The sequence below is a fragment of the Panthera onca genome, chromosome X, assembly GCF_046562875.1.
Source record: "Panthera onca isolate mPanOnc1 chromosome X, mPanOnc1 haplotype 2, whole genome shotgun sequence".
Lineage (NCBI taxonomy): Eukaryota > Metazoa > Chordata > Mammalia > Carnivora > Felidae > Panthera > Panthera onca.
The window spans coordinates 120,326,106-120,352,117 of NC_138357.1; the positions used below are offsets into that span (position 1 = coordinate 120,326,106).

General features: G+C 45.6%; 1 protein-coding gene across 6 annotated transcripts in view; it reads right to left on the bottom strand.

Moving 5' to 3' along the window:
* Positions 1-26,012, bottom strand: part of FRMPD4 (FERM and PDZ domain containing 4) — a 683,266-nt gene that overhangs the window by 15,880 nt on the left and 641,374 nt on the right. For 5 of the 6 annotated variants that reach the window (XM_081793716.1, XM_081793714.1, XM_081793713.1 and 2 more), the window contains 6 exons: positions 19,566-19,670; positions 16,458-16,565; positions 12,434-12,565; positions 8,665-8,784; positions 2,929-3,065; positions 57-183 (listed from right to left, as the gene is read on the bottom strand). In XM_081793716.1, coding sequence (XP_081649842.1) covers positions 57-183; positions 2,929-3,065; positions 8,665-8,784; positions 12,434-12,565; positions 16,458-16,565; positions 19,566-19,670 — 729 coding nt within the window. The remainder of the gene's footprint in view (positions 1-56; positions 184-2,928; positions 3,066-8,664; positions 8,785-12,433; positions 12,566-16,457; positions 16,566-19,565; positions 19,671-26,012) is intronic. The other variant, XM_081793715.1, reaches the window with a different exon arrangement.

A 26,012-nucleotide genomic window follows, 5' to 3' on the forward strand; every position in this document is an offset into this window, starting at 1 on the left:
TGCATGCAAGCCTTTCTCTTTAAAATCCATTTTCTATTAAGATGCAAATGTGATACCTTTTTACCCGGTGGTACCAAGTTTTGATTTGCTTTGACAAGGTGTGAAAGTGCTTTCTTTATGTTCTTCTCTTTCATGCTTTGCAGCACAGCAGAGGGAAGAAAAGTCTCTAATCCCCATTCTTTTCTGCAATAAAGAGCAGATCTTTAATTTCACATTCTTGTGATGATTAGTTATCTAAGGCAAAATGGCGCTCTGATGTTCGATGGAACAAATGAACTCGGGGGAAAGGCAGGAAATGGAGATAGGTGCCCAATTAGGGAGGCAACTTTGAATTCACACTCAGGAAACATACTATCTGATCATTAGTACATCTGTTTGCATTCTAAAGGAAACGTATTCTTCCCTCTCCAGAGAGAATGCATTTGGGACCAATGGGAACTGAAGAGACAATTTATCCAACCCACCTCTGAGTCTCGTTGAATTCATTCACATCTCCGAGTATGTACTTCCAATACAATTTCTCTCCATTCCTTTGTCTTTTGCTCCGTGTCACACTGTGGCTTTGTCTCTTCACTTAGAAGGGCCCATGCAACCCCTTCATGCCCCCAAACCATTCTGCCCTCCCCTTCTCCTTCACCAACGGCTACTTCACTAGAAACACACACTTCTCTCCCGGCCAGAAGATCTGGCTCCTTCAATCAACATTTCTTGCTGCGCGCGCGCGCGCGCGCGCGTGTGTGTGTGTGTGTGTGTGTGAACGAGGAGTGCCTCTGGTGTGGCATCAGGGTGGGGTTCGTGATCCTTAAGTATGTGTGGCAGTGGTGGGGAGGCACAAACATCACAAATAGGGGTGGATATACAAGAAAAACAGATAAAACTGGGCTAATATATGCGTGCAGAGGTCCTATTTCCCCAGCAATGACTACAACCCTACCCCAACAAGGTTCCATATTTTGAACTCTACAAACTCTATCCGGATTGGTCATGTGCCCAAGCAGTGTCTCCTAAGTTATGAAGATCTTCAAGAAGGTTTAGTTACTTCTCCTACTCCAGATCCTCTCCAGAGAAGGGTAGGAAGACAGCCTTCCCCCACTTGATCAATCAGGATGATGGTGTTTTTCATGATCACCATTTCTTCCTCCTCCTCCCCCTCTTCCACTTGTATTTATTATTTCTCCCCATCATCTGGCACTCCTTCTGGGGTGCCTGGGAATTCTGCTTGTATCATTATTTTAGATCATTACTTTTCATATCTGTATAATAAGACCACACGTTCTTTGATGCTGAGGATTATAATTTATACTTACTTGAACTTTCTACCGTCCTGGTGTGAATACCACACAAAAGCCTCAGTGAACAGTTGTCGGGTGAGTGGACTGATTAGTGAGAACCTTATTGTGGACTCTGTAAGATTCTTCCTCAAGCCAGTTATCTCTGGGAGGCTTCTGACTGTACCATATTCAAACTGGTCAAACGTGCGTACAGGCAACGGGAAGAGAAAGGCATCTAAGTGGTCTGAAAACCGTGCCAAGTTGGACAGGCCACCTTTTCATATGGAAGCCAGTATCATCCACCCCCGCGAAACATAAGGAAGGGGAACCGAGGAGGGGCTGAATGTGTCCGACTGAGCGGAAGACCTCTTTGTGGGCGGAGTCTCTCTCAGGAGACAGTCATGGCCTGTGTGGCAAGAGATAAGGCATCTATGAAAAAGACTGGGTGGAGAATGGAAGGCCTGAGGTTCTCAAATCGCACACAAGGATCTGTCCCTTGGCGTAGACAGGAGAACCGAGACTTTTGAGAACAGTGGCCTTGGAATCAGCAAACCGGGGCTCTGATCCTCCCCAACACGGGCTCCTGAACTCATTGGGAAGAAGCCATTTTGCTCCCTGGTGGGTCCGCCTGGCACCTTGGGAAGTTAGAAAGGCTTAACAGGCAGCCCATGGGAAGCTTCTTTGGAAGGTGGGATTTCAATTAGCTTGCATATCACCTGTGTAGGCAGAGAGGGCTCTAGGGCTTTGAGTGTTACGTGGAGATGTGGCTTCGGTCCTGCCACGAACTTTGAAATAGGAGCGTTCCTCTCTCTTAGCATTAGAGCAGCCATGATTAAGAGAGCAGCATGGCTGCTCTCGGCTTCTGAGCCACCTGCCAACGGGAAGCATACAGACGGGGCGACAGAGGGCTCTCCTTGAAAGGATGACCCTTCAATAGACCTGAGGGTAACACGACTGCCTTTTTCTAACAGGGAGTCTTCTCTGGCCAACATTCGAATCGTGAAACAAAATTTGATTGTATGGCATCCTTTCCCGCGGCCACCTTTCTTTACCACAGATACCATCCCTCCTGATTATGGCTAAGAGCATTACTTTCATACCGTAGCTCAGCAATCTAAAGCAATCTCAGGTTACGCAGGCCGAAGTCTTAACACAGGTGCTTCTACTGATCACACGACCTATAGCACAAGATGGAGTCCCACTGCCTGGGTTCGAATCCGGACCCCTCTAGTTAGCAGCTGTGTGACTTGGGCACGTTCCTTAGTCACTATGTGCCTGGGTTTGCTCATCTGTAAAATACAGCTAAAATCCTACTGATCTCCTAGGGATGTCGTGAGAATTAAAGAGCTTAATGTCTGAGAAGCACGGAGACCAAAGCTTGGCTTGGAATCAAGTCCGTTTAGGAATTTTAAAACGTACGCTTCGCTTTCAATCTGGTCCTCATTTAAAACAATTCTCTAAAGGTGGGTTATGTAAGAAATGGATCTCTTCCACCAAAAATGAACATGACGTTCATATATTTTGCCCATGTTTATAACAAATGCCCTGGATTTGAGCAGGATCAATTTTGGAAATCGAGACATGCATCGAAAATACACTTGGGCGTTACGGAGGCAGCATCTTTGTGCCTGAAATGGCTCCGAGAGCCAACACTTACTCGATGTATTTGAGGGAGATTTTCTGTGTTTGCTTGGTGGTGACGGTTGCGATGTACATTTGCAAGGCTGCCAGCCGCAGGGCTATGTCGTATTTCAGCTCAGGCCCAAATCGCTCCTGAACCACGTCGTTACAACTCTGCAAAAGAGACCAGCAGAGGGCGCAGCGTGTCAAAGAACCGGCGGCCGGCGCGCTGCCTCCGAGGAACAGGTGACCCAGTGTTCCAGCTTCCCGTCAAAGGCAAGGGGGCTAAATGTGGAAACATTTCCACCAGGCTGCTTGGAACCCAGTCAGTATTTAATTACATGCACAAACACAGCGACCGCACAAAACGTTTAACATTCACCGACAAATGAGCTGCTATTTAAATATTTAGCTTTTGGTAAAAATAATTAGGAATTCAGGTACGAAATTTCCAAACACAGGTGCTGCAACTGAACGCGCAAAGCACTGATAGCAGCATGCGACTTGTGCTGGGCTTGGAATCTCGGGTTCGTATCCTATTCCTCCGCTTCCACAGGGGTGGGAACTTGGGCAAATCCCTGAATTGTGCCGTGCCTCGGTTTCCTCCTTTGTAAATCGGGCACGGTAGTGCTTCCCCATTCACAGGGCTGTGGTGAGGAGGACATGAGCTAACGATGTGAAGCCCTGGGAAGTCGTGAGTGCTCATACGCGTCAACCGCGGTCATCACCAATGTCATTAACTTCCATTTAGCTCTCGAGAGCAGTTCAGGGGGGAGGCAGGTTTAGCAAGGTGTTGGCCAGCAGCAGCCCCGGCCTCACACCCACCTGCTTCGGAATCGTGGCTTTGCCAATGCCCACCTGTGCCTGTAGCTTCAACCACTTTACTCTTGCAGCCTCAGTTGACTCATCTGTGCGATGGGGACTCACGCTAATGACGCCGCTGGAGCACTGCCAATACTGAATGTGCACTCACTAAAGCGTAGCCATTAAAACCCTCAGTTCACTCCAGCGGTGACCCGCCCCTGCTGCGACTCTGAGGGAGTCACGCCACATCTCTGGGCCTCAGTTTGCTCATCTGTAAAAGGGAGATGCCTACCTCACAGGGTGTGTGGTGAGCATCAAACACAAGGGTGGCTGAGAGGGTGTTGCAACTTGCAAAGTCTAGTGTGACCACAGTGACTGGTTCTCACCGGTCATGCTTGCTCGTTAGGGGCAAAGCACTGAGCTATACATCACCTGGAAGCACAGCGTAGCTTCAGCATATTTTGTGTGTGTGTGTGTGTGTGTGTGCGTGCGTGTACACACACACACACACACACACACACACACACTTATTTTTGTTCTGGAAAACTAGGCTTTGGGGCTAGAAACTATGATATTTAGCCTCTTTCTTCCTGCTTTGCCTTGTCCCAAGAAGATTTCAAATGCAAAACTGTATCAGAACATTTACCTCTCTTCCCAGCAAAGCACATTTGTGACCCCTTCATGCATTGACTTTACCAAATGGGAACATGTACCCCTGAATGGTTTCTGCACACAACGTTTACCCTTCAAATACTTACCCATGCCCTACTGGTGCCATGCAATGCACACTCTGTCCCCGGCCTCCAGGCTCGTGCCTCTCAGCTTGTCCCCTTGCTCCTAAGAGGGAAGTCACCTCCTCTCCCTGCCTCCATCTTTAACATGGGCTTCTACCTTCGCTCCTCCTGAAAAGCTCACACCTATCTGGATTGCACAGCACTCCTTATTGGAAGCAGGTCTGGTATGAGGTGGGAGATAGGGTGGTCTGAGTGAAGGCAGCCATTTTGTTCTGCTGTTGGGTTTACCAGTTATTTCCAAGAGCCTAGGGGTGTCCATAAAGGGACACCATGGGGTTGAGGCTCATCTTACAGTCTCATGAAGGATGAGGGAGAGGAAGCCACTTGGCACAGCACCAGGCCATAATAAGCACTCGACACAGGATTATAGCACAGGATTTAGAGACAAAGACTCCAGGTTTAGTCCTAGGCTCTGTCAGCTACTCATCAAACGGCCTCGAACATGGCATTTCATCTCTCTCGAGTCTGTTTTCTTACCTGAAAAATGGGCTCACTCTCAAGGTTGTTGGTACATCTCTAAGGATGTTTCACAGACTGGAATGTGCTTTATTAGGCTGAGTCACCACTAGGACTTCTCCTAAGAGTTGTGACTGGGATAGTTTTTTCCCATCCCTTTCATACCCTGTATTTAACCAGACTTCTGGGTGAGTTCTTTGTCAAGGTGATTAGTCACTTAATTACATTATATAATTAGTTCAGACTGATCCTGGAGAATTAGTGTGAAGTCTGATATATATATATATTTTATGGCATGAATCATACTTTTATTACTCATAATCACATTACTTAAAATACAGTTAACACAAGCAAATGGTGGTCATTGTTTTGCCAAATAGAGGTCCCGATAGACTACTTTAGGCCCACAGAAAGTTCATTTATCATGAACATGTTAGGTATTAAAAAGGCAACCGAGGCTGTTCAAGTGTTTAAAATATTTCGTAGCCTCTCAGGTGTTGTCCCATTTACTAATTGGTGTAACCATCTTTTTCTTCATAGATATTGGACAGGTAATTATGAGTTACAACAGTGTGAATTACCAGGGCTTTCTGTCACTATATATACTCACATCTGCAGAATACCTCGTGGCCCAGTAATGAGTAGGTGATTAACAGATGTTACCACCCTCAAGCCTCTATTTTCATTGCCAAGGTTCATCTAGTCAATGGCTATTGTCCTCAACAGCAACCCACAAGGTTGAGTTTCGTCTTTGCAATGTACATTGCACATTATATAGCAGTAATGTATATGGTAATATACACTGTAATGTACATATGGCTTCTCCTTACTCTTTTGTTCTCTAGGCCAATTTTACGGCATCTTTTTGGTACCTTAAAATCGACATGGGCACACAGCGCCATTTGCAGATCCACTGACTTCTGTTCGACAGAGAAGTTATTTTGGACATACCTCGCATTCTGTGAAACAGAGTCGGATGCCAAGAAATTCTCATTTCTTATTCTCAGCGGAGGACATATGAGACGATGGTAGCTTAATTTTGGCCCAGCACACATGGCTTCCCACCTCCTTTCCTCCCTCCATTGGCTAATCCTCGAAGGGGTGGCGGGCTAGTCCACCACCCGTGCAACACCCAAGGGGGGACAGCAGAAATGTCACCGGTCTTTTGCCAGTCCCCCGGGGCGAGATCGCTGGGCAGGGTCTCTGCTTCGCAGAACAGCCCCACACGTATAAAAAGTGTCTCTTTTGAATCAGGAAGATCTCGACGAACCGCATTAGATTTGAATCGACACACCTTAAACAGAATTGTGCTTAGCAGTCCTCCTGGTCTACCTAAGAGGTCGGTCCTTCCCAGGAGAAACACAACCACATTCCTCTTTCATAAAGGCCATGGGCGTTTTAAAATGGGATGTTTAGAGTAGAAGCAGAGTAGAACAGTTTCGAAGCAGCACCTTGCGAATGGGGTGAGTACATTAATTATAGCGAATGACAAGTGAACGCATCTGTCTACAGCCACGCACTGACTGGCACCTGTGTAACTATCTAATTGCAACTAACAAGCCAAAAAACGTAGCACATCATCTGAGCAGCCATGGGCAGAGCCCCAGCTTGGTTCTCAGCAGGGCTAGGGGAAGAGGCAGTAACGCATCGGCTGAAAATCAGGCAGTCACCTCTGGGTCACTTGGCCTGCTGGGGAACAGGGGATAGAGTTGAGGGGTCCGGGTGGCCCAAGTTTAACATTTAAAAAACCCAGGTCATGACAGTTTCACTGTTCTGGGTAGGAAACGGTATAAAGTACACTGCACATATCTTTACTTGCCTTTTCCAGATGACTCAGGATTATCTTCATGAACATCAATCATCCTACTGAGCTGTAAGTACCAGAATCTCTTCCAAAGAGCACCGAGGTGGGGGACGTTTAAGTGAGCCTTGCGTTTAGTGCCCTATCTGCTAGAATGTTCTAGTACATCCGGCTTCTTTTGCCTTCGCTTTAATTTCTGTTCTCCAGGGATTATTGCCACTTTAATTTATGTCCCCATTCCCAACCTCTGGCATGCACCTGACCTCTGTCTCTGTGCCATCTTCTACCTGTTTTCTTTTCCCACTCAACGTTTTAAAGACTACGGGAGCTTTGAAATATACAAGAACGGGAGCTTTGAAACATACAAGAAAATACTGAGACTAGTAAAACAAAACCAGTGTATCAACTACCTAGGCTGAACAAATGTTTCTTTTTTTTCTTTTCCCACCTTCTTTGTGTTTTATTTCTTATGGCTCCAGAAGTCTTGGCCTTACACAGGTATGTCTAACCAAAGGGGGCACGTCTTTGGGGTTTTGTTGTTTTTTTTGCCTCACTTTGGCACTTTCTCCCTTTTTTGTCAGGGGAGGTTACATTTAGGTTTACAATCTCTGAGTAGTTCTAATGTGAGATGCTTAAACTTCAGGTAAATGGGTTCTTACTGTTTAATGTGATTGTACTGGGAATTTAAGCGAGAGTAATGGGTAGCAGTTAGGGAAAAATACAAGAACATCTCCTAAAGTCAGACGAATAAATTCCCTTTGGGGCAAACTAGCGAAGACTCTCATCTCTGGAAGCCTTGTTTTTTGAGAATTATAACCCAGAATTAGATATAGTCAGTCTGCAAAGGATACTTTTTTTTTTAAAGTCTTATTGCCTTGAAATGAATTATTCCATTATAAGGAATATCCTATTTCAGAACACTCTAAGCACCAAATAAATAAGTGCATAAATGAGTAAATAAAGGACAAAGGGAAAAAATCTTTTTCATAGCAGAATGCCAATTAATCAATGAAGAAGAAATAATGGAATTAGAAAAATCATCATTTTAAAACCATTGCAGTAATAACGGATTCAGGCAAGACGCATGAATGAATACCGAAACTGGTGAGTGAAAGGGTATTAATTACTCTCCACAAATTACCTATTAATCACAAAAAAAGTAGTAACTTCTGGATGGATAAACTTGGAGAACGTTGCCTTAACCAAGAGTCAAAGTTAACCTCATCATGAAGGGGACAAACTGACATCATCATATGCCCCTGCCCAAATGACATACCCTCAACCTAATCAGGAGAGAAACATCAGAGGAACTCGAATTCCGAGATTTCTACAAAATAACTGGCCAGCACTCCTCAAAACTGTTGAAGCCTTGAAAGTCAAAGAAAGAATGAGGAATGTTCTGGACTTAAGGAGATTAAAGCGACATGATACCGAGATGCAAAATGGGATCCTGGAGTGGATCCTGTTCTAGAAAAAAAAAAAAAAAAAAACTGACATAAAGGCCATTTTGGGGACGGTAGGAAGAATCTGGATATAGGTTGCACAAGAGGACGGCAATGCATCGGTGTTACAGTTCCTTATTTTGTTAATTGGACCATGATTATATAAGACAGTTTCCTCGTTATTAGAAAATACACACTGAAGTAGTTAGGGGTAAATGAACATGACTTGGTAAATGACATTCATTTACCAAATCAATGACCATGATTTGGTAAATGAACTTGTGTGTGTGTGTGTGTGTGTGTGTGTGTGTGTGTGTGTGTGCTGGGGTGCGGGACAGGGAGGTGAGCATGTGTTCATACTTATGAAATTATTTCAAAAGTGAAAGCAGCAAAACAGAGTCATTTTTAGGGGGAAAAGCCCCACATTTAATTTATCCCCCAATATTCATATAAAACATGCCCAAATTCTCACATACCTGAACGTAGAGATACTCGAATGCAACTGGATCTCTCCGTAAGAGGTCAATTGGATCCTTCGGGACAAAGCTAATGCGGAAAAGACACCTCATCTTATGGGAGCTGGGCCGCTGTGTCACCTAGAAGAGCAGACAGATCACAAGAATCCTTCAGTGCAGGCAAAGGCAACTTTGAACGCCAGAGAAGGAGGTGGTCGAAGGTCTTTTACTCTGTGTCATAGATACTCACTCCCCGAAAACTGCTCAGACCCTGGGTCTTGCTCCCCAGAAGCAGACCCTGACATGAGGGTCTTACTAAAGAACTGCTCCCAGGAGAGGCCAGTAAGGGAGTGGGCGAAGCAGGTCAGGCAGGAGAGGACACTAAACAGAGGCGACGACCCTCATCACGGAGCCACCGGACCACTGAAAAGTCCTTGGTTCCAGGCCGTCCCAGGGGGATGGGAGTTTCCTGATGTGGACGGAACGGGTGCCAGGGGTCTGAGGTTGGCCCTCTGAAGAAGACTGGAAAGTAGGAAGATGCAAGTTTGGGCCCGTGCGCTAATTCTGGAATCCACAAGTTTCCAAACTACCCCGCACTTTTTGGTATCACGACATTGTTCAAATCGTTCAAAGGAGCTTCAAATACTCCACAGGTTCTTTGGGGCTGAGGACCACGGACCGTTTTGTTTTCCCTTTTACCCAGCACAGCATGCGCCGGCTACTAGCGGTTAGGTTTCGTAATTCGTAATTCCTTTTGCAACAAAAGGCAATCGGCCAATGAATAGTAGGTGCTTAATAAACAGGTGAATGAGTGCATTGCCCTTGAATGTGTTTTCTATGGATGTGTATGCAGTTCCACGGACTTGTAACTACTTTTGTTTTTTAGAGGACAAATCTGGCAAAATAAAAGTGTTCATGAACTGGAATTTAAAATTCGAAACAGGAACAGCAATAGCCTCATTGAACCCCATGTTGTGTGTGTGTGTGTGTGTGTATTCTTACAGTTTACATTGCTAATTTTGTTGAGTAGAAGAATTTCAATGGGAAAACACATACTCCTTTTAAAGGCATACTGAGAAGTAGAAACCCTGACCCAGCTTTCTGGCTGTGGGCAGGATCACAAAGCCAAGTGGACTCACGAGCCCATGGGCCGGGGGCTGCTCATCGCTGGCTGGTGGTCAAGCAAACCAGGAAGAAGAAAATACGGGCACCTAAGCGACCAGTAGCGTGGCTCGGGTCTGCTGTGGGGTTTTATGGGGATGTCCTAGGGTATTTTGTCTGAAGGTCTGTGCTGATGTTAGAAAGTCAGGTATCATTTATCTCCAGCTCCTTTCATTACTGCTTAGAATCCATCTTTCCTGAATTTTCCACAAGCGACCTTGAGCCTATTTTTATCGTCAGCAGGCTAAAGTGCTTTAGACTCATTAGAAACAGCAGCCCATAAAAATAACAGTCCCTAAAACAAGAAAACAATTTCCTGGAAACGTACACATTTCTTATACTTACTCTCATTTTCTACCATGCCTATAAACACTTTATTGATCTAGCTTTTCAAATGCAGTGATTTCAAAGGCATATAGCTGATTCGTTTCAGGATATTTAAATCCATAAGTTTTCTTTTCTAGGGAGCATACTTGAAGTTTTAACACTTTGCTTTTCGTTCTGATAAACACAGCCACTTCTACAAAGAGAAGGGAAAAATCAGTGTTACAGGCTTTCTGCTTCCTTCTAACATTTTAACGGAAATTTAAAAACCTGGAGATCAGTCTGGAATGAGAAGTCATGGTTGCCTAGCTCCAGAAGACACGTTGAAAGAATCTGTGTCCTGCTAAACCAGCAAGAAGCTTTCCCATAAAGGCTGTGCGGTAGATAGAAGTTCAGAGGGAGAGTGTATCTAGCAATATCAAAAGGTTGTGGGAAGTTTCACTAGACTCCTACTTACTGGCTGTCAGCCCATATCCCCTTGGCATTTATGACCATGAGCTGAAGGCTACTTCCTGCAAACACCGGCGACCACTGGCCAGCACCAGGCGACCCTGCGCGGCCAGGGAGCACCTGTCCTCGGAAGCAGCCCACACCACCACCAGCCGGAAGATGCCCCTGCCCCATTTCCCTCCCTCTCCCAGTGTTTCCGGATCTCTCCTCCCCATAAACCACGGGCACCCAAACCCTTGTCTTAAGTTCGGCTTCGGGAGGAACTCCGAGCCAAACAGTGATCTTGCCCATGTGGGATTCTGAATATCGGGGGTTGCTCCCCTGTAACAAAGCATAAAGTAAGTCATCGGTTTCCAAGGGAGTTTTGGCACAGGTTAAAACAAGAAACGATCATTAGAAGCGGTTTAAAGTATCTCTAGGTAGATTCAAACCTGAGAAAAATAGGTCAAGTGTAGATCGAGGGCTGTAAATGTACACAAACGACAGCTTTATAACTAATTCCCTGCACTGAGTTGGACTGAATCAAGAGACTTAGGCATGTCGTGGGACCCAACTCGCGGGGCACCAGCTTTTAATTACGCAGCAACCGCGAAGACTTAAATGCGACAACGCTTTCTGCTACCCTGTCCGTCTGGGGGGCACCTCCTGCTCCTCCTCCTGGTCTCCCCCTCCCTAAAGTTCCCTCCTCACTCACTGAGCTCTCCTCCGTAAGAGGAGTCGGCTGAGATCCCTTCTACCTCCGGCAAAGACTGCGTGTGCGGAATCACGAGAGAAAGGAGGGTGCCACGCTGAATTCAGCAGCCAAGCAGCCTGCCTGTCTCCCCAGAGAACAGATGGGGGTGGCCTGTTGGTGGCCAGGAACTGGGACGCACTGGTGGATCCAACATTGACAGTGAGCAGCACTGGGGTGGGCATTTCAAGCCTCCACAAACAGGCAAGTGTGCACCCAGAACTTAAGACAACTAACTAGGATTCTGGTTTAATTTAAATAATCTCAGAAGCCATTTCTTTTCAATGGTTTCGAGAGATGCATTGTCAAAGCAGGCGAACAAGTCCTTCCCATGACATAAAACATGATTCTGCGGAGCCACATTCCCAGGGAGTATGTTGCATCCACACAACTCCTGAAACGGAATGCCACGGGCACCAGTGACAGTTGCAACAAAGTTTATTACAATGAGAGGCAAGGCCGACCGATCGGGACCAACACTCTTGATAAGAGTGTGGCTTCGAACAGCCGGGGTACAGAGTTTTTAAAGCCGATCACATCATTTTATCATTATCTGGGAACAGACCAGAGAAACAGTTCCCAGAGGAGTTAGAAACAGTTGCCAGATGAGTCAGAAACAGTTATCGAATGAGGTGATTATTTTAGACTTTCTGCCGCTAAGTTGCAACCAGCGGATCTCCTTGACCTTGTCTCTGATGCTCTTTTTTTGAGCTTTTGTTTCCTTCGTTGGTAAAGCCTGATTCACAAGAGTATGAAGTATGATTTACAAGAGTAAAAGCAAGGCTGTTATCTTTCGACCTTTAGTGTCAGAACAAAGTTGTTATCTTTCAAGCTAAGCGTTAGCCCTACAGTACAATTTAACCCTTACAAGTACGTGCCGAGTCTTTAGCAACTCCGCACGTGACGCCGACTGACGGGCTACAGAAAAATGAACAAAATAGAGAAGCGTCACCTTGAGGTGTACAACCCATTGTGAATGCCAGAGCTTTCTTTAGTGGGGATCCCCAGGGCCTCAGCGAGTACACTGAAGGGAGGAGAGGACAGGGGAATTCTGGGGCCAGATGGCCTGGGCTCTCACCGGCAGGCATAATTTCTGCTCTCACCTGCGAGTGTGATGTCACACACCTGAGTTAGAGTCTCCTGTTCATGAAGCAACAGCAGCTTGGTTCCGGCCCCTTCCGTCCTCTGCTCCAGCATGAGGGAGAAGTGTTCGATGCCTTTGATGGAGAGCTTCTCTTGAAGAGTTAAGATGACATCCTTACAGAGGAAACATTGACAAGATGCTATCAAAACCAACACGGCTCTCTTGCAGAGTTTACCATGACCGAAAAGTGTTGCTCGAATAGGCTTCGGATCTGTAAGTTTTATACGATGCCTGGATCCTGAAGCTTGATATTCCTTTTCCTGACCTCTCCCACCACCCCGGATCGTTATGGAGTTCAGAAACAGGGAGGCAACGGGGGGACTAGCTGGGGGAGGTGCTCGCTTGTCTTAACTTGGAAAGCTTATCAATAACTTGTACAGTGGAGTGGGTTCGGTTCCCCTTCTTCTAGATGGGGGGGGGGGGGCAATTAAACCACCTTGGAAAGTGGTCTACCCCAGGGGTGGGCAGAATACCCCCTGTATGCCAAATCCGCTCCCCTCCCACCTGTTTGTATAAATAAAGCTTTATTGAAACACAGTCACACTCATTTGTTTACATAGTGTCGATGGCTGCTTTCGCCCCTTGCATCGGCAACTGAGATTGTATGGTCTGTGAAGCCTAAAATATTTGCTCCCTGGCCCTGTACAGAGAACGTTTGCTGACCCTTAGTCTACCCTTCTGTTAAGAGCATGCGGTAATGGTTGGAATGTGGGATCTGGAAAGAATCTGGTTTCCACACCCGGCTCGACTTCACTTCACGTTAGCTGTGCACCTCCGTGCAAGTTATCAAACTCGGAAGTGTCTTAATGCCCTTATCTATAACCCAGGGATGATGAGAATACCTTATATGTCAGAATAGATACAAGGACTGAATGAGTTCATACAGAGAACACATTTATTGTGGCACTGTTTGACAGAGGTAGGGCACTAGAACAATATACATATATTAGCTTTTATTCTGAATCTCTGGGGAGGGTAGAATGAACAAGCAATCCTTTAAAGGATTAAACCTTTAGGATCAGATAGGTGTCTTTGAAAATGAAAAAAAAAGTGACTTATTTTTTTCATGATCTGAAAACTAGTAGATGAGCTCTCGTTTGAAATGAAATTAAAAAAAAAACCCATTACTTTTTTTTTTTTCCATGTCCTCAGAAACTAAGTGATCTCTCGGGATAATTTACACGCCGTTGCTAAAAACTCCAAAGAACAGTGCTTTTCATCCTAAGGCAATTCTGCCCTACAGCAACATTTGGCCGCTTTTGGAGACCATTTTGGTTGTCACAATGGGGTTGGAGAGGCTATTGACATTGAGGGATGTGGCTGAACATCTTACAGTGCACAGGACAGCCCCCACAATAAAGAATTCCCTGCTCCGGGGGCGCCTGAATGGCTCAGTCGGCTGAGCATCTAACTACGGCTTAGGTCACGATGTCACGGTTCGTGGGTTCGAGCCCCGCATCGGGCTCTGGGCTGACAGCTGGGAGCCTGGAGCCTATTTCAGATTCTGTGTCTCCCTCAGTCTGCCCCTCCGCTGCTTGCACTCTGTCTCTCACATTGTCTCAAAAATAAATAAACATTAAAAAAAAAAAAAAAAAAAAAGAATTCCCTGCTCCAAACAAAGTATCAACAATGCCAAGATGGAAAAACCCTGTAATGACATGGAGGTTTTTTTTTTTTTTTTGAAGTGATCTCTCTGAAATTTTGATTCTTCCCTATAGACCTTTCTCAGTTTCTTCAGACCCCTACAAAACAAAGATCCCACACCCACTCACCACCCAAGAGTGGCATTCAACACAAATGCCTCGACTATACTGAATTTCATAAAAAGGTCCTCGGCTTCCTAATTTTTGTTCAAGGCCCAGAAAAGAACGAACAAAACCAGCCTTTGTGTGGCAACAAGCATGTTGTAAAATATTCTCCTGAATCACCCGAGAGGACACTGGAAAATCGATCGCAACAGCTTTTCTCCACTGCGATACTGTAGCAAGAATTTTGGCAAATTTTGTTAAACACCATCCTATCGTTCGCCGTGAACTCTGCACTGTTCCCTGTTTTCTCCTCGCCATCTACCACCCTCGGGGAAGTCAACCTCAGTCTCGCGTGGGTTCCCATAATACAGAGGCCGCAGGGAATTAACAACAGGGCTCTCCTTGAAATTTACGTGTATTTCTGTTAAGGAATGCATTCAAGTCTTTACGTGTATCTTCAGGTGGGGTGGCGGGGGGCAATGGCAAGGCGCTTTCCTGACCACTGGGTATCAGAGAACAAGCTGGAGCTTCAGAGGGGTTGTAATAATGCAGCTCGAGGCCTTCAGACTACGTCTGGCCATGCCCACTCATTTCCATACGGTCTGTGTAGAAAAGGATTAGTCCTGCCCGAAGAAAGGTTTGTCTCTTTGCTCCTGGCTCTTGGGGGGTAAACTGTAAGCCCTTGGAGCGTACTGCCTGCTAGAAGTGTCTTTAGCTGGTGGTCAGATAGATAGTAGATAGTCTATGTAAACGCCGTGATTTTTTTGTGAGAAAAAAATCTGAGCAAAAGCCTGCCCACCTCTAGGCTAGCGGATCAATAATGAGAGTAACACCTCACCGTACAAGGATCGTGGGTAGGAATAAAGGAAAAGGGCTTCTGTCAGTCAGTATTTAAAACGAGCAGTATTTAAAATGGGGCACCTGGGTGGCTCAGTCGGTTAAGCGGCCGACTTCGGCTCAGGTCATGATCTCGCGGTCCGTGAGTTCGAGCCCCGCGTCGGGCTCTGTGCTGACAGCTCAGAGCCTGGAGCCTGTTTCAGATTCTCTGTCTCCCTCTCTCTGACCCTCCCCTGTTCATGCTCTATCTCTCCCTGTCTCAAAAATAAATAAAAACGTTTAAAAAAAAAAAATAAAACGAGCAGCCTTGCACGGAGTTGATGCTTGCCGTGGAAGGATTTTAAGGATGGCTTACACCCTCCATCATCAATCTAGAACATGGTCTGCTCTATGACCTGCTAGATCGCCACCTATTCAAAGCAATTCCAAACAGGCCACCTGCTAGTATCATGGCAGTAAGAATGCACAGTGAGTGGGCCTTCGCAGAAATGCTGCCACTTATAAGGCCTATGCTGATTAATTTAAACGCCGAGAATGAGGGGTTGACTATTGATAGACGTTTTTATCACAGAGTTGATGTTCTCTTGATACATTATTGTATAGATCATCACTAGGGTTTTTTTTTTTTTTTAAACCTCAATAAAACCTCTTTTATTGTGCCATTTGAAGAAAGCCTATTTTAGGCTGCTGGAGGCATTAGGGAACAATCAATTTCGGAACACACTTTTGTCCAATAAAAAATAGAATATGCACTTTTCTTCCCCAGGAAGGAAGCATGGAGGGAAAGAACCCATCTGCTTTGTTATAATACCCATTATGTAAAACTCACCTGTGGCTTTGCAATAATAGGACTGTTTTGCGCCTCTTCCTTTTCACCCCTTCTCCTGAGAAGCACGCCTCGTTTCTGCCTTTTTATGCATTATTTCCATGAAATTGGTGACAGCAATTAAAAGCAAATGTTACCTTTACATTATTCTCGCCCTCGTTTTTGCTGGACACCACAGTAACAGATACTCAATGAACGGCTAACGTCTTCATCCTCTCGGTGGCTGACATCGCTACGAAATCATGCTGGCTTTGGGGCAGGGTGCCAAGCCTTCTTGGGGACAGCCACACTATTTTAATTATACTGGAGTTGCATTAAAGTGACTAACCCTAGCGATCTGTCAGTGATAGCATGTTATATCATTTTGCAACACACACACACACACACACACACACGCAGCAGAACCTTCTTAATTAAAGCTTCTGGTTTTGGTTTGTTTTTATATATTCATACGCGCCCTTATTTGGAAGCCACCAAAGAAATCTCAGCAATAAACAGATAGCTCTGAGAGAAGGTGCTGTCACACGAGACCGACAGGGTCACTCGCGCCGTACCTGCCGGTGTCCAGGTGTAGAGTTTAGCGAGTCCGCTTACCTTTATGGAGGTGCTGCAGTCAAAGCGAAATGATTTGGTCTGCCCATTTTCCAGATACACTTTCAAAACATTTGGCATAAAAAGAAGTGAATTATCCTTAACAGTTTCCTGTTTAACAACAACAACAACAACAACAAAGAAGAAGATCAAAGTAGAATTCTGTTCTTTGCAGAAACAGCACCTACCTACAATTTATTCTAATCACAACATAAAACACCACCACCACCAACTGAACTCTCTAAGGCTAAAAGGGGTCTCTCTGGTGATATCTGAGTTTAGTTGTTCAGAGGAAATCTCTTCTTTTCCAGCTACAAATAACTCAGTCGATTCAAATGAAAGAACGTTTTTCCATCAGAAAACAAATCAGATGAATTTCTTTTTTTTTTTTTTTTTCCTCAATCAAGGTTTCCCAGTAGAACACACAATGACAGACATGATGCCTTTGTAATTAAGCCACAATGCTTAGGACAACACGCACAGACTTTAGCAGAGCAGGCTACCTAGAAAAGAACGAGGGCCAGCAATGATGACGTTTGATGCGATGCCCGTTGGAACTTGGCAGAAGTCATGAAAAGGGAGTACCGAGCATTCACAAGCTTTAAGTATAAAGTTATTTTATGAAATAATTTTTAACCCATTTAGGAATGTTCCTTAAACTCAAAGGGGACATATAAGGAATGAGGTAGTGTGTTAGAGATTAAAATACTAAGTCTAGGGGCACCTAGGGGGCTTAGTCGGTTAAGTGTCCGACTTTGGCTCAGGTCACGATCTCAAGGTTCACATGGGTTCGAGCCCTGCCTCGGGCTCTGTGTCGACAGCTCAGAGCCTGGAGCCTGCTTTAGATTCTGTGTCTCCCTCTCTCTCTGCCCCTCCCTCACTTGCACTCTGCCTCTCTCTCTCTCAAGAATAAACATTAAAAAATTAAAAAAAAAAAACTAAGTCTCTAACAAACATCATAACTTAAAAATAATTTAAAAACAGATGCTGGAGACATGACCAAAAGTAAACAGCAGAAACATAGTCCTTTGAATTTTCTCTTTAATTGGAAATAGGGGGAGAGGGCAGGGGAAGAAGGCAGGCATGTTGGAGGAGTTCTGCCAATCCTTAGAGTGAACTGTGTTTCTCACGTGTAGCTGGTCACGAAGTCATAGGAGTCAAGTGGAACTCGGCAATCCTGAAACCACATGTCCCTTGTTTACAGATGAAGAAACTGAAGACAAGATGTCCAGAGACTGGCTAATGTCCTACCGCGAATCCAATGGAACTCAGTCCCTGAGCATTTCCAGAAGAGGCTCCGTGGCTTTCGCTTCCTGTTCCTTTCTCTGAATTTCCTCCCTCTCCTTTCTCCTGTGGACTTCACACATGACTTTCCTACGACCCGATTCACTGAGTTGGTTTGCCTCCAACTCGACACGAAATAATACCCGATGACTCAGCAGAGCAAGAGCAGATGGAAAATGAAGATGGTCCCAAAGGTTGAGGAGCTGACCTGAGACTGAAGGTCCCTGCCACACACAGGCCTGTGATGAGGCAGAGGAGCTGCGGATGATGACTGACCCCAAGAGCTGTCCTCACACACCAGCTACCTTGAATGGACCTGGTATATCCAGGGCAAAAATAGCCACAGAAGCTTCTAGTCTCCTATTCTCTCTAAAGACACATACACTGGGGCACCTGGATGGCTCGGTGGGTTGGGTGTCCGACTTCGGCTCAGGTCATGATCTCACATCTCATGAGTTCGAGCCCCACGTCGGGCACTTGCTGACAGCTCAGAGCCGGGATCCGGCTTCAGATTCTGTGTCTCCCTCTCTCTCTGCCCCTCCCCACACGTGCTCTCTCTTTCTCACAAAGTAAATAAACATTAAAACAAAATAGATGCATACACTGATGACCCAATCTCATGCTCGGAAGCTTGAGAAAAGATGGGGTAAGTTTCAGATGACCTTCTGTGATATCACAATTCCTCTGCGACTGGAACCTTCCGGCCTTAAACTGGGATAGTCTTGTGAGATGGTAATGGATGCTAAGTGCTTTCAGGAAGACAGGGATGCCCTGTGGTGAGCAGGACGACGTGGGGTGAAAGGGGGCTGAGGGGATGGGCTGGGACATGGCAACCGGGAGGACAAGACCACAGCTGAAATGCTCACAGGGCAGCACAATGACAGCCCTAGGCCCCCCTGCAAGCATCACATAGTTTCACAGATTGGCCAGCTGACTCCTGGACTCCCAAGTGGGGAAGGCACAGGTCAGCAAGTTCTGGAAAGACACTTGGACCGGGAGTGCCTAGCTCAGGATGTGCAAGCCTACATCTGCAAATTCAGATCCAGGACCACCCTCAGGGAAGAGTCTGTGACCCCTAACGAGCATGTCATGGATGAGATTTTATCCTTGTGACTTTGTTTAAACACTACCACCAGCAACAACAAAACCCGAACAGCCAAAGCTGGTATTTCAGAAGTCCAAAAACTATCAGTGCCTTAGATGACAGCTTTCGAAAAGCAAAAAACACTATGCTAGATTTTCTTGGGCAAAAAAGAATCGAAAATACAGCAACTTATTGATGTTGGCGCTATTCATTTTGAAGATCAATTATGTGCCTGAGTAATTATGATTTCTATTGAGACCCATTGACAGAGATCCGGGCAGTATTTCCTCACTTCTGGGTGCACATATGAAACTTCCCCATTACTTTAACTTGTCTCCATTTTGATTAATTGAAAGGAAAGAGACATTTAATTTTGAATAAGGAAAAACTTAGGGAAACCTTTCTCAAAATATATAATGGGAGGATGCTTAGTTGGCAGAATGGGAAGAAGTAGGCAGAAGTTACAAAGAGGTGTATTTTACTGACTATGAGGCAACGCCAGTGATCTCAAATCAAACAAACTCCTTTGCAAAGTAGCGAGGTCTCTAACACCGGAATCATTCGAAGAAAACACTGGACTACTACGTATCGTGGATACACCAGAGGGGACGTGTCAACAGCCCTGTGAAATCCAACAAAGACTTCTAAATTGATCATTCCAGAAGAGCGACTGGCCTTGCCTAGTAAAAGGCCCCTGTTTCAGCGACTCTCTCGGAGTCACAAGCAGACAACGGTCAACTCACCGACACTTGGCCATTGATGATGACCTCCTCGGAGAATCGCACTTTGACTGGATTGGACTTTAATCTTGCCTTTTTTGCAGCACTAATAAATGCTGATTTGGGAGACTAGAAACAAGAAAACATTTGACAGGATTATTGGTAACATAATGCAGACCTTGTATCAGTTGTTTTTTCTATCTTTATCTTCTCAAAAATGTAAAACACGAATTACGGATGCAATCAAAACCCTGTCATGCGCATAAAGTAGTAAGTTTGACTTAGCAGACCAAACTGCAAATAGCACGTTCCATGTTCTTACTGAGCACATTTCCAAGGATCTTTCTATTTGTTGTTTTTTAAAATTTTTTTAAAAAGTTTATTTATGTTGAGAGACAGGGCGTGAGCAAGGGAGGGGTGGAGAGAGAGAGAGAGAGAGAGAGAGAGAGAGAGAGAAGCCCAAGCAGGCTCCATGCTATCAGCACAGAGCCCAAGATGGGGCTCGGTCTCACGAACCGTGAGATCATGACCTGAGCCAAAATCAAGAGTCAGAAGCTTAACTGACTGAGCCACCTAGGTGCCCCTACAAAGATCTTTAGAAAATTTTTTTTAATGTTTATTTATTTTTGAGAGACAGAGAGACAGAACGCAAGCAGGGGAGGGGCACAGAGAGAGGGAGACACAGAATCCAAAGCAGGCTCCAGGTTCCGGATGCCAGCGCAGAGCCCAACACAGGGCTGGAACCCACGAACTGCGAGATCATGACCTAAGCCAAAGTCAAACGCTCAACCTACTGAGCCACCCAGGCGCCCCTCCAAGGATCTTTTTAAATGATGGCTGTGAAAGGACAGAAGCCTGGCTTTTAAAAAACATATTTATGTATGTACTTGGAAAGAGAGAGAGTGAGCACGAGCAGGGGAGGGGCACAGAGAGAGAGGGAGAGAGAGAATCCCAAGCAAGCTCCGGGCTGTCAGCGTCCACCTTTGGCTCAGGTCATAATCTCAGGGCCATGAGACGGAGCACAGAGCCTGCTTGGGATTCTCTCTCCCCTCTCTCCCGCTCTCTCTCTTTCAAAATAAATAAACATTAAAAAAAAAAAAAGTCCTACTACAGAGCTAAAGGGATGTGACAGTGGTGTTCTCCTCAGTATCTCTGTAATTACAGGCCAAGTTTAGTAACGATTAACAAATCGTACAGCCGTGAGTTCATTTGCTGTCAATGTGCCATTTTTTAGCTGAAGGGAAAACATTATTCTCCCTTAATGGTTTTAAGCAGGAGATATTTACGTTGGCATAACGGGTTTAGCACAAGTGAAGCGGCTGTAAGAAAGCTACCCAGAACAGACACTACTAATTAGGCGAGGTGCTTCAACGATGAAGCAGCCGCTGCTCCAGCACTGTTTGGGAAGGAAGGGTCCCACACGTGTTCAACATGGCGGATACTGAGGTGGATCCCTCTGTGCGTCTGAATTTGTAAATGTGCTGTTTGGCCGGATTTTCCTAAAATGGTCTACGTCACTCCTTGCCTCAATAAAAAAGTACTTCACAGGACCTAAGTTTGTCTTATGCCTATCATTTGGTACATAATCTTAGAAGGGATTGATGTTTTCATGGAAGTGGTAAGGTGATTAGCCCCTAAAGTAAGTGGCCCCATAGAGCAGAACTTGTCAAGCTGGGGGTGTTCCTCTCTTCTCTCTGTAGCTATAGCATGCCCATCTCTTATGGCCTCCTTGCTCCCATATTTATTTACCATGCCCTAATGAAAAACCTGGAAAACCAGCAAGGAGACTAGATAGCCAAGGTAGTTAGTCAAGTAAATACTATTCTATGTGTATTTGCACGTCAACAGACTTGGGGATAAAAGTCCAAGAATTCATACAAGTGCATTTTTCTTGTTGTGGACTTGTGACTATTCCATGCAATCAACATCCATTTGAAAAATTACTTTTTGACCATAACAACATAAGCTCTTCATGTCTGAAGGTGACTGAATTAGAGTCAACAAGATAATGGCTTATTCCCCTGGCTGGAGTTATTTCTGGCACACGGGGTATGTAAACCAGGCAGGACTGTGGTTTTTACTCAGATCTCTTTTTGCGGCTCAAAAAAACGTACAATGTACACCACTCAGAAACCCGAGGAATTAATTCTTAGCAACCTGTAGACCTGTGGGTGCTGATCGCAAGCACTTCATATCCTGTGGTGGAAATGACAAGTAATTATCATCTAGAATAATCAGATTCTTTTGCTGTTAATTAATTTTGAGATCAGAAGGGCTCTAATCAGCCTCTGCACCTCTTTCCAAATTTGCTGTTGCTAAGGTGGCCAGAGTAGACGGATGGTGTGCTCCTGATGCTTTTACTTGCTCTTAGAAGTCACTAGAACATTGTTTGAAAAAAAAAAATCACATAAATAAGAGACATTTCTGAAACTGAAGCGTAAGGTCTTGAATTTGCAGTCCCTCTACGTCTACGGTACTATTGGCATAGTAGACACTGAGTAAATGTTTGGTGGGGTCTAACTAGCCACAGTCATCACGGGGTAACTTAGCTTGGAGTTCCCCCAAAGCAGAACCTGAGACAAGGAATCATGGGCAGGGAACAGTTATGGGAGGCGCTTCAAGGAAGCATGCATAGGCGAGCAGGAGAAAGGGAGACGGGGCAGAAGAGGAAGCCAATGAAGCATTCTGTAAGTCCGTCACCACCTAAGCAACTGGGGCTTAACCCTGTTGGGAAACTCCAGGAATGAGGCAGACCCCAGGCATCAGAGTTATCATGTCCGAGGAGGAGACAGAGAGCTAGGGCATGTGTTCACCAGCTCCTGTCAGTCAGTGATGCAGTGGCTGCTCTTTTGGGAATGAGGACTCCTCAGCACCTCTGGCCTGCTGCACGGGCATCTGCCTGTGGCCAGAAAAAAACCCCACAATCACCGGTCTCTCAGCTGGAAATTGGGCTGGCGTGCTCCACGTGACACATGCCAAGAAGATGTGGTCTGGGTGCCGATGCCATCTGATACACTGGGCCTCCCTCGGGTGCGTGGGACGGAGTGGAAGCAGGGCAGGAAGTGAGAAGCAGGCAAACAGGTCTGTCTCCTCTTTGGCCTAGAAACAACCCGAGTGCATGGGAATCGTTGTAGCTCCAGGGCAACAGCACCGAGACCGACTTCTCTCAAGTCCCACTGAGCTGGGACGGTGTGAGGGGAGGTAATCGAGACTCTTCCAATAATCTCTGTCTCAGGCCGGGTCAGAACTAGGGAGTTCTGGAAGTTCTAGACTTGGGAACCGTGGAAGGCAGGGTCAAAGGAAAGCAGGAAGGATCTGGCCAAGAAAGCTCTCTAATAAATGGAAACAGCGCAAGGAAAGGAGATGGTAGGTCAGAAGAAAACAAATAAAATCCCCAAGAAATCTGGAAATTCCTTTCCTAAAATGCCATCGTCATAGAATGGGGAAATACTACTAAATACAGATGAAGATTTATCCAGGAAGGTGCTGTGTGCACAAGCAGAAGAGAAAACGATCGAAGTCTGTATGAAGCTTTTGGTCATAGGGTGTCAGTTAAGTAAATCTTGGTTCAATATAATGTTTTACAGCCATGTATATGGTGCTTGGAAGGAATTCTGGATGATATGGAAACATGCTTCTGATCCGCTAAGTGAAAGAAGCAGAATAAAGCTGTATGTAAAAGATCTCCACTACTGACAGGGTACAGATCCAACGACCGGAAGGAAATAGGCCAGTGGCTGACACTGGCTGCCTCCAGGGAAAAGATGTGTTCATACTTATTTTCTTGCGTCTGTGTCTCCTTCTGTGCTTCCATCGCGTCAAAATGGGGGGAAGGAGAGAACCGTCTACAATACTTTACAAACGAGGCAGCAGCCTGTTAGGAATGACTTCTCCAAAAACTTCAGGAATTGTGAGACTCTTCTCCCGGGCCCGCTGGAGCTGGGCCTCAGGAAAGACTGATTTCCATGGCTGGGCTCGCTTTGGGTGCCCTGGGACCAAGTGCAGGGAGGCGAGAAGGTGTAAACATCCACTCTCTGTCTTGACTGGACCTTGTTATGCAGGGGAAATGCAACATAACAAAGGTTGGCCAGCAAGTGACAAAACAAATTAAAATGCTAATTTTCACTCTCTGCAATAAAGTAGACTTTATACACTTTCTTTCGGTCTGGTGGCTCATCTGTTTCAATAGGTCAGTCCTGGCTGCTGAGAGAATGTTCAGCAAATACACGGATCCCATATGTTTCTGTATTTTAAAAAGCGACGCGCTGGTAGGGAAATCCAAACACAAAAATGTAAGTAACAACGTGTAGGCTCTTCTCCCACCTTCTTTTCTCTCTGAGTCCAACTGATCTATTGAAATGACTTGGGGGTTCTACTCCTTCATTTCTGTTCCCACATTTCAGAGGAGAAAGCCATTTTGGGCCAGATCAGTAAGGGAAGACTCTAGGTGGGGCAGTGGTTCCCAAGTGGCGGCAATCCACCCCCCCACCCCCCAAGGGACACTTGGCAATGTCTGGAGACATTTTTGGTTGTCACAACTCGGGGAGAGGGTGCTACGGGCATCTAGTGGGTAGAGGCCAGAGATGCCGCTAAGTATCGTACAGTGCCCAGAATGGCGCCACAGAACGCAGAGATCTCCAGCCCCAGTGTCGGCAGTGGTGACGGTAAAGAACGCTAAGGTAGCATTGAGAGTTTGCGCGGAGGCTTGGAAGGTGAGAAGGGTCTGGCTAGGCCAAGGACGTGTTGGGCTGGAGGATGCGGTGGGCATTTCAGGAAGGAGGGCTGGTCAAGGCAAGTCAAAGATGAGGATTCCCTCACAGCGGCCGGGCAGGGGGAGAGTGCTGCCGAAAGCAGGGGTGCAGCTATTGGCCAGCAAAGCAGGCAACACTTGCTCCTAAATGCTGCGGCTAAATGTTCACCTTCCACATGGCACAGTATCAACAGCCACCTGAACTCGTGGAAAGTTCCAGATCATCTATTACAGCAAGTTCCATGACCCACTGATAACAGTGAGTGTTCATATGAGTAACCTGTGAGTATTCATGCACCCTCAACTGGCAAAAACAGCAAACAAAGCCACAGGGCACAACCCCACACTTAAGTGGCAAAACCCTTGCTCTTTCTCCAGGTTTATGGCACGGCATGAAACATTACGTCACGTTGCCACAATAACCTGGTTTGCCATAAAACGGTTCTGATCTTGCTGTGTAATAGGCTATAAAGTGGGAAGAGAGAATTCAGGAAAGACCATATAAACTTGAAGTTCCACCAGGAAGTTACGGTTGGTCGGCCACTCGGTTATGGTAGACATTCCCATTGGCGTCACCTAACGTATTTGTCCACTGTGAAGAAATGAGAGAGCGTGGACAGATTTGAAGAGGGTGTGAGTGACAGCTTGGTTAACTTGGTAAACAATGTAAAAAGAGACTAGCGGTTTGGAAGGAATCAAAGAGAAGGGACTAAAAGTAACGGTCACTGGTAAACTAAGCTTTTATTACAAGTACTTATGTCCTGGATGGCACAGTTTGTTTACTTGGCTAATTGTTTACTCGGCTAATTCTATTCGTCATCTTATCAGAATCTTGAATACATATTTTTTTTCGCGCCGACAATGCTTAGGCCGTGGTGTTTAGGAGGAGAATGCTGGAACACGGGAGATGAAGAGGTTGGTCAGGAGATGGAGTGTGGCAAAGAGCAGAGCCCCCAACTGCATGGGGAAGAAAACACAAGCGTAAACGGGTGGGAATCTTTGCCAATCCGCGCAAAGGCCACACAAGGTAGTGACGGTCAACGTTTGGGGGAAAATCTGCAGGAATTTGCTAGGGTATTTTTTAGCTCAACTGCCAATGTATGGGATTCACAAGCAACAGCAAATCTATAGAAATAGAAAGTAAGTTAGTCGTTGCCTGGGACTAAGGGTGGGAAGGAAGCAGTCACTGTAAACAGGAACGAGAGATCTCATTGGCTGAAGGAACTGTTCTCAAACTGCCTTGTGGTGATGGCTGCATACCTCAGTAAATTTGCTAAAGATCATTGAATTGTACACTTAAAATGGGTGGATTTTAGGATACACAAATCATACCACGATAACGTTGTTATAAAAAAAAAAAAATCATGGCAACTGAAGGCAGTAAGATTTTAATTGTTCCCCACCTTCCTGACCAAGGCTGCTGAAATCACATTCTGACAGCCGTATTTCCTCTGACAACCACCCTTAAAGGGGAGTCTCCCTGAAATATGTACCAAATTATTTAGAAGAGGATATGAAAAAGGATGATGCTAGAATGTCCTACAATTAAATATTCCCATTACATTTGTGATTCTTAAGCTGGTCACACACAAGAAAGTGTGTTCCTTTCCTTTCTCTCCAATGAGTGGGTTTGCTATCACGGTGTATAAAATACAAGCACTGAAGATTTCTGAACTCGAACTGTAAACGCATGCGGTTTTTCTCTGCTGTTACTCAACGTC